The sequence below is a fragment of the Zingiber officinale genome, chromosome 5A (genome assembly GCF_018446385.1).
Source record: "Zingiber officinale cultivar Zhangliang chromosome 5A, Zo_v1.1, whole genome shotgun sequence".
Classification (NCBI taxonomy): domain Eukaryota; kingdom Viridiplantae; phylum Streptophyta; class Magnoliopsida; order Zingiberales; family Zingiberaceae; genus Zingiber; species Zingiber officinale.
The window spans coordinates 78,001,518-78,011,073 of record NC_055994.1 but is presented as its reverse complement, the minus strand read 5'-3'; the positions used below and the strand labels follow the sequence as shown (position 1 = coordinate 78,011,073).

General features: G+C 34.3%; 1 protein-coding gene across 1 annotated transcript; it reads right to left on the bottom strand.

Moving 5' to 3' along the window:
* Positions 1–673: 673 nt before the first annotated feature.
* On the bottom strand, positions 674–9,205 carry LOC121980663 (uncharacterized protein At2g33490-like). The gene is made up of 11 exons (XM_042532799.1): positions 9,133–9,205; positions 8,894–9,040; positions 8,073–8,145; positions 6,647–6,721; positions 6,329–6,390; positions 6,171–6,239; positions 5,890–5,918; positions 5,566–5,773; positions 5,259–5,492; positions 3,571–4,584; positions 674–1,057 (listed from the first exon to the last, which is right to left on the bottom strand). Exons 2-10 carry the CDS (start codon positions 9,008–9,010, stop codon positions 3,613–3,615), a joined length of 1,839 nt encoding a protein of 612 aa, XP_042388733.1. The 5' UTR covers positions 9,011–9,040; positions 9,133–9,205; the 3' UTR covers positions 674–1,057; positions 3,571–3,612.
* Between the last annotated feature and the right edge of the window lie 351 nt (positions 9,206–9,556).

The window sequence follows — 9,556 nt, the reverse complement described above, 5'->3', positions numbered from 1 at the left end:
GATCTAATTCTATAAAAATTTCTCATGGGCCACCAGCCGCCAGCCTACAACCTAAATCAAAAACGCTCACGGTGAACAATTAAGAAGACAACATCTAATTACAGAAGTGCATCAAGTTTCTTATGTACCAAGTAATCATGTTTCCCCTGAAACACAATTTGCTTTATCAAAGCAATTGATTCTAGACATAAGCTGCCATAGGATGCTCATAATATAAAGATAAGGTAGCTAAAGATATGAAAACACATGGCAATTTCAAAATAATCTGCCTATAATTTTATCTTGAGATAGGCACAATAGAATTATTAAAAAATAATAATCCTATGCACAAAGCTCTTGTTATACAATATCTCAAGAAAAGATTCATTGTACGCAATTTTACTTTACTTTTACAAAAGACTATTTCCAAAATTCAAACCCATGATCTTTTGATTATATGATAACAACTTTACCATTACACCAAGACGCCCCTTCAATAAAATTATTATCCAAAAAAAAGAAACTAAAGAGATGAATACTTGCAGATCAAGTGCTTGTGTCCGTGATAATAGTTCAAGTTTAATTAAATGGTACTTGTGGAATAAAGATAGCACATGTACTATTTGTAAAACATGTTAATGATGCTGTCTGTGTTTCTCCTCTTCTGCATAGCAAGTTTATATACGGGCATAAATTCCTCAAATGAAGCTATATTACGGAAGAAAAACTTAAATGTATAGCAGATAAGACTCGTGCAGCTTGAGGGTAAAAACAAAGTTTCCAGTAAGATTCAGTAACAACCCTTTCTTAGGATGTTGGAATTTTCTAATGGGGAGGAAAACAACATCGGTTATATTTACAAAAGGGATTGACGACTCTGAATACTTGGCATTTTCCTTGAACCGGCACTTCTGTCGTGAGTTATGAACTCAGGAGGCTGCCAGCCGATATCCATTAACAGATTCTCAAGGGCATTTGCCGTCTTAAAAAGAAAACACACACGGAGAGGTTAGCCACTTCATTATGTACATCAAAGAGTACTCACATCTATGTGATACATGGTTCTGTTAACATGAACCTGCACCAAAAACAGAACAATCAAATTGGGGCATTAAGTTTAATCATATTCCAACTCTTACTAAAGCCGCTTGATTTGAAGATAATAACTAATGAAACAAGTGGATTTAAGTGAAGAAAAGACAAGAACACGAATAACCAGTTAAGGATATTTGGAATCAACTGTATAAATTTCATCAAGCAGTTGCATTCTGTTAAAAGTTACGATTGATCTGCAAAGTTCGAGTATAAAACTAGGATACTGTCATGTGTGTACCCAAGTTGACTAACATTCTTACGTGTATAAAGTTTGATGATTGATTAAAGTAAATTATCTAGAACATTGATGAACAATAAATTTTTTCACTGAATTTTAGACTGTTATCATTATTGCTCACTACAGTTTAAATGGTACTGGAAAAGTTCAAATTTCTCCTATAAATCATCCTCTACATTGCTGTATAACAGTTCACATAAAGTCAAAGGCTAAAACTTTACATCCAAACTCCAGCAAACAAGACAACAACTAAACATTTATCCAACTAAGTCGGCTATATGGATCCTCCTACATCATTAGACTCGACCTCCTACTATATTCTTATCTATATTTAAATAAAATTTTATACTATTTTATTATTACTAACCAAGTCTTCTTTGGTCTCCCTCTTTCGCAATTAATATGTTCATGCTCTCACATTGCCTAACTATCATTTATTAATCGCTTAGGTACATACACATATCATCTTAAAATACATCTCTTGGAGTTTTCTATTCACAACCCGACTTTTTCTTTAATACTCATTTTTTATTTTATCCATCCTCGTATATCCATACATTCATCTTAACATCCTTATTTCTACAACTCTCATCTTCTGCTTGTATGCTCACTTTATAACTCAACATTTAGGTTCATATAACATAGTAAGTTTAACCGTTATTTTGTTAAACTTTCCTTTAACCTTTAAAGGCACCTTAAATCACAAAGAATATTTAATGTCATCCTCTATTTCAACCATCCTTTTTGTATCATATGTAAAACATATCTATCAATCGCTCCATCCTTTTGCAAAAATAATCCTCTATAAATAACTTGTCATCTGTTATTTTAATAATTGTCTTGATATATCTATGCTACTAAACTTAAATTCCATATATTCTATTTTTACTCTACTCAGTCTAAAATCTTGAACTTCCAATGTCTCCCACCAAGATTTGAACTTGACATTTACTCTTCACGTGGCTCATTGACAAAAAGTTAGATAATAGAAAATTAAAGAAAAAATAGCAAACACGACAATTTTCTAAAAGTGAATTGCTTAGCAGGTATTATCAAATTATAATGATTTTTTATGGATAAAAGACTTCATTTAAAATAAGAAATGGGTTAAACGAATAGTTAACCATGATCTTTGAAATTCCAACAACCTAAGCGCATTCATCAGTGTGATGCATCAAGTCCTAAAATCATTTGTATGAAAATTTCTTGTATCCTACTTTAATGAAACATTGATAACAATGTTTATGCTGTTGACCTATTTACTGAATAAAACATTGGATCATTTTTTAATACATAAATTCTTATAATACCAACAGAGATTTGAATTATGTTCTTTATGTGTTGATTTGCTCATATGTCATGCTATTAAAAACTCCAATGTCTACACTTCCATTATGCAATCAGCTCCTCAAATTGAAATCATAATAGATGCATAGACACTGGTAGCTTCCCAAGGAAGCACCCACAAGTGCTTGGTTCATTGGAAGGATCTTCTAAAATATTAAGGATGCTCAAATCATAGAAGATGGACTTCATTAGATTGCTCCCAAGATATTTGTTGTGATGAGTGACAGAGTCATCTTCTACAAAGGGACCTTCAGCCAGTCAACTTCACATCTATGTTCAATGTTTACAAAGTTTGATCACAGTTGTCTTGTCTCCCCACTCAACAAGGACAAATTCTTCTTAATGGGTGAGAATAATGCAAAATAGAGAATTTTAAATCTATTTAGTGTTTATACTTGTGAGGCTTTATTTTGGTAGAAATTGCTCTTAAAGGAGAATAAGTCTCTGAAGTTTAGAAGTCCGCAAGTTGGTAATTGTGCTATTTAGAAGTGTTAGCTATTTCGAAGTGTAGGAAACTTTGGTAGAAGTTTACTTTAATTTGATTTATCTCCTGGTTTGTAATTTGATCTAACTCTTAGTTTGTTTTGGTTGAAGTCATTAGAGGGATCTCAATGTCCCCATGTTAGGCCATCTTTTGCATCAATCAAATTCTCTTCCGTACGTTAGATTTGCCTGTGGCGTTACATCAAATCAACTCTAACATGTAGTTCTAAAGAAATATATTGTGACAACAATTATAATAACCAAGTCTTATCCCACTAGGCGGGGTCGGTTATAAAGAAATATACTGTGACAAAAAACTAAAATTAAGTGCATGCAAATTGAAATAGATATGAAGCATCAAAAATGAATAAAAACAAATAAACAAACTTGTGGGATAGAAGGTAAGCAATTTGAAACTCTTTTCATACCTTTGGTTTTCTAGGTGCAATTACTCTGACTGAATCAGCAGCTCAGGCTACCTCATTATTCACCAAAGGTGTATGAGTAGACGAACTGTCTGTAATTATCTTTTGACTTTGTGGAAGATCTAATGAGTTAGCAGCTTTTAAATTAGATCTTTGAACACTAGATGGAATAGAAAAGCTACGAGCCATAACGCCAGGGGGTTTGGGCAGTGGTGCTGCTGTATGTGATAAAAATGGTGTTGGTTTGCTTGTTGCAGAAATCTCTTGACCTCTAGATATCAGAGGAGCTGAATGACCAATCAAAATGGATGGTCTGTGTTTTGCATAACCTGTCGGAGGCCTTGGAAGTTCATGAAGCTCATTTATTCTCGGTGATGTTACTGGAGAAGAGGCATTTGGAGAAACCTTTTGTGGTACAGATAGCTTAGGTGTTGGAATATGTTTTGGTTTTGCAGAAGTTTCTGGCAGAGCTTCCATTGTTGACATTTTGGTTGGGAAGAGAGCATGTTTGCTCAATAAAGGTTTACATGACAATGGAACTGAAAAGGCTTGTCTCTCACTTAATTTTGAATCAAACTCATTCGCTGAATTCGACTTAGATAGCATCCCTTCACTCGCAGTAGATGGCATTATGGCAGGGTTACTAATAATGTTGCTCTCTTTGATTAATGAAGGCTCTGTAGAAAAACTGGTAGGGCTTGGAAGCTCAATATCTTGGCTATCTTTCCCAATCATATTTGGCTGCAAAGGGGATGAATGCCATGGTTGTGTTGTCCAACCACCTTTCGATTCTGATGAAGCCCCATAGGTTGAATTGCCTGAACCAATTGAGGTTGAGCTCTTGACATCCAGAGGAGTAGGAAGAGCATATGTGTTGAATGTCTTTAATGAAGGATGCATCTGAGTTATCATTTCAGATGGTTTACATTTCCTAGTGGAGGAAAGAGGTGCTGACATGCTGGCAACTCTAGAATTGTGACAGCCAAAATAATTGGCTTGAGCTCTCTCTAAATTTTCCTGAAAAGAAAATCAGACTCTATTAATTGTGTAAATATAATGAAAATGGCTGGGAAATATCATTTCCAAATGGCATTCCAAATAACCCCAGTGTCTACTAGAGGGAGAAAATAAGTGTGCAGAAAATGACAACAGATTCTAATGGTACAAGGAAATCATTTACTAAAAAAGTTGAAAATTTGTAGATGGATAATTTTAATCATCAGTTCAGTTAAATTTTTCAATCCATAAAGCCATAAACCAACAAATCCCTCAACAACATAAGTTTTAGAGAGAATGTAATGAGTTTGAATCCAGACCGCCCCAACTAATCTTCTGCTTATTTACCCATCTGCACATGTTTGAATAAAGCATGTCTCTTTAACTTGCACTCTCTTGCAATAGGATCTGTGGTTCATGTTTAGACTTCAAATGTGAAGACAGATTTATAAATGAAAATTCATAGATTCATTATTTCTTCATAACTTAAGACATTCTAGTTTACCATTTCAAAGACGATAAACACACTGAAGGAAGAGAATACATGGCAGTGAAGCAAAAGTTAAAATTTGACTCCAACAATAGTTGCAACAAATAGCATACTTATAAGCTCCTTCAAATTAAGAAAATTGTTTTATGAAAAAAAAATAGAACCCTATGGGACTATGACTATTGACAATTAAACATTTACTCACCTCCGTTGAGTTTCTAGAAAAAGAACTGACATCATGATATTGATTGTGATGTTCAAAATCAAAACTCAACTCTCCATCATCGTTATTATGACTGTATTCATCATCATCATTTTCTTCCAATTGATCATCCTCCAGTCCACTAAACTGATAGTCAATGTGCTGTTCCTCAGCAACAGCTTTGACACGTGACTCAAGAGCTTCAAGAGACTTAACTCCTTTCCGGAAGAAGTTCAACTGATTCAACAGAGAGAAAATATACAAAAACTGATCCTTCTAGAAATTATGAGCTTTGGAATTTTAAAACTACCTGTGATGCATAGTGCCTAGCAGCTTGAGTAAAAAGACTCCGTGACTGTCCTCGCTTTAATGATTTTAAGCGAAAGAGAAAAAGAGTTGCCTCCTCTTCGTAATCAGATTGAGCTGCCTGCAATTGTTGTTGAGAGATATTTTCACCTTTCACATTTTTTGACCTTCCACTTTCTCTTTGTGAATCCAACATTGATTTATAAATGTCTCTGAAGAAGACACATGAAACAGACTAAGATTTTTTATGGGGCATTCTCTAAAAAGACAAAATAGATTAATAAGTATTTTTTTCATGAAAAATATTAAAGAAACACTAAGAATGCACCTCTTGTCATCACATTGGCGTTTCATTTCCTGCATATTGGTGCAACTCATGTTAGAAACACCAAGTATCAGCAGTTTTGCAAGAATGAATGAGAAAATGAAAGAACCATCAATATATATATATATATATATATATATATACCAGAATTTCTACCAGCAACCATATTTTTTATTTGAATGACCTATATTTCTCAGGCATTCTCAATCCGGCATGTGTTAATTAATTAAATTGTCAAAAACTACAGCAGTTATCAATTATGAAGAAGATCCAAGAATGCCAACCTCTACGGTTTGCAGTTCCTTGAGAAGAGACTCTGATGGAGTTGAGATAGTCAGAACAACATGGGCCCGCTGAGAATGAAATAGATAAAAGGTATCACACGATGAATATTCATGTAATGGTTAACTTTTAGGCATAACTCAATGAAATTAAGACTCACATAGACATTAGCAATTTTTTGAAGTTCAAGCTGGGTTTTCCCAAGCATCAACAAAGCTTTACCTGCACGCATATAGGTGAATGCATTCCACAGTATGAAAGAAACCAATAACAATAACAAAGTGCATGTTCACCAGTCATCTGATGCATTAAAACAGTAAAATCTTGTTTAAAGATTTATTCTGTGTCTTGAGTTTATTTTTATGGCTTCTGTAATGGAAAAATATGTCATATAGACAAAACTGTGGTTGATTTAAGAGAATTTTTTGCAATGGAACTTAAGAATAGACTATTCTGTAGAATTTTTATGCATACTCACCACTTGCTTCATCGTCATTAAGTGAAGTTTTTTTGAGCAGACAAGTACCATACTCCCCTAGGGCTTCTGAGAATTCTGGGGGGCAAAATAACGCGCTGAAAAACTTTTGCTATGGTAGGGCATGTCATTACTTACCATTATATCTTACAGAAAAAAGTTGCATATAGTTCTAAATCAGAAAATGACATAAAACCATCCAAATGATACATAGATGCATTAGGATCTAGTTTTTTTGGTGTTAGGACACTTCTCCACTAAGAGTCCGACAAACACCTAAAACCCAATCCCTATCTGAAAAAACTATGATCCATAAAAACTAGGAAATAATTAATAGAAGAAAGAGGAGATCGGAAAAAAAAAATGGAAAAAGAGAGCATCATCAAATCATATTGTTAACAATATTTAGAAAAGAGGAAGCAATTGCAGCACTTGGAAGAGATGCTTAGATTAAAAAAGTTGGTAGAGAAAAACTATTGGTACAAAAAGGAAACTCTGAAGAAAAAAAATCCAAAGAATTATAAATAGGTAGAAAAACGGGGAGAGATTTAGAGAACAGCTCAAGTTCCCTCTTATTAGGTTCAGCCAGGCACAATTTCCTTGAGAATATCGTCATATCCATTAGGATAAGTACACTTCAAATCAAATGGCTTAACAAAACATAAAAAACAAAACAACAAACAACAATGTCTGATATTATAGACAAATAAATCAAGTCTAAGAAATTAATCAGTATCCAGATTGATTCAACCAATGCATGTACTCATGCTTGAGAAATTGTCTCTGAAGATCATCAGCTATGATTTTTTCCAACACGTACATTTTAGATTGGTTGTACTATTGCATATTTTTCTTTTTTGAACAATATGGTGCTCATACAGTATATAATTTGATTGTGTTTGGAGATGATTATATATTTAATGATAGAAACATCAAAAATAACCAGAGTTCAAGGAACTCTCCATTGCCTATGTAGCATTGGCAAGCGATCAAATAAGATGTGTGTTATGATTACACATCCCACTTGCTAAACAGAAGTTATCAGATATTTAGCATAACAATATGGCCAGCTACCCCAAATGATGCTAATCAATAGTCATCCAGTGATCCAATTTTATCAATTCATGAGCTGCTGAATCTGGTGATCATCCAACATTAATCAACTATCCATGATAACATATTCTGTAGAGGATAATATGAATAGGTGTCCAATTCGCTGTTCACAATCATGAATCACTGAAGTCCATTGCAGAGACAATCATTGTAATGATCATAAGAGAAATTAACTAGAAATACTTCAACTATCATAGTCTGTCATTGGCCATGTACAGACCAACAATCCATTAAAAAAAATCAAGAGATATCTGAATATAAATCCAGAGCATTTACAGAATCAAAAAGAAAAAATAAACAAAAATGACAATACTACCGTATGCACTGTTTGCTGCAGCTGCTGCTGCAGACAGTAAGCTGTCATAGCAGTTCCTAATGTTATGAATATCCTGCAAAAAACATTGAACACAATAAGTACATCTCTGATGATTGTAACCAGCATATGTTTTCCAAAAAAGGGCAAGTAAATCTTCATGTAGAAAGCAACCATTTCAACCTGACTATCATGGTTTCATCTGGCTCTAAAATGAAATTTACTCCAATCTCAGACAAATAAAATCATTTCCATCACTAGACAGTAGACATAATATTCAATCGCATATTTTATCAGAATAGAATTTTTCCAACTTGAATAATTTGTTATTAGTAAAGAAAAAATATACAATGTGCAGCCTCTAAAGAAAATGTCAAGCCATTAAGACGTGATATTCTTTACCATTTCAGGTGTCAACGGCTAACAAACTACATTATAATGTGGACGTCTACCAAAAATTATTAATGAAGAAAAATAATAATGATAAACCAAGAAGAAGCCATATTAGTAGTCTTGTCATATTACCAGTAATCCACTCCAATCCTGAGAGAAAGTAAAACAGAGAATTTTAATGATCAGGAGCGCTTAATATCAACCAAAAGTCCAGAGCAGAACTACAAATTTCAAGTGAGAAATATACACAAAAGGAAAACTGCTCTTTGACATAATTTTATATGCCAAAAAAAGTATATGAATACAACCAAATACAATAAAAATCCTCTAATTAAGCAATAATGAAAAAAAAAAAACTCTTAACCTAGGCAGAAAACCTAGAAGGGGCCACCCCGACGGAAGGTACGTAGAAAAAGGGCGTGAGACGATACCTCAGCGGCTTGGAAGAGTTCGTCCTGATGCGCTATTAACCCTTCCTCCTTCCTCTGCCTGTGCCCGTGCTTGTGGAGAGAGAGACTCCTCAATCGTCTCAGCGAAGACTTCATCATCCCCACAGACGACAACAGGAAGAAGAATCCCTGACCGATCCCTCCAACCAATGAATCAACGATGCAAACAAACCAACTGAACATCCCAAGTGAAAAATCCAACAAAATCGCTACGAGGATACCTGAAACCACCGAAAATCGATCACTCCCTCGTTCTCAATCTTTCTCTAGACTAATTTTTCCTCCGCGGAGTTAGTGAAGCAACGCATGTCTATAATGAGAAGAGAAACTGCATTTTGCCCCCTGAATTTCATTAAATTACAATTACCTTTTAATCTTTAATAGTCTAGAACATATTGATATGTTAATTATTTAATAATTAATTAATAACGGATAGACAGTTGGGCACAAGGCTATCACGAGGGAGGTTAATCACGGTAGTCGAAGGAGTTAAAGACGCAGTGGGATGAGGGACACGGGGATAAGGGATTTACGCCCTTGCTGCCGTCGTAATTCGAATCCACGTTCTCATTGGATAAACTTCTACGCCCTAACCCTTTCGGATAATCCCGTGGGAGAATAACTGATAAACAGTTATTACTGAGG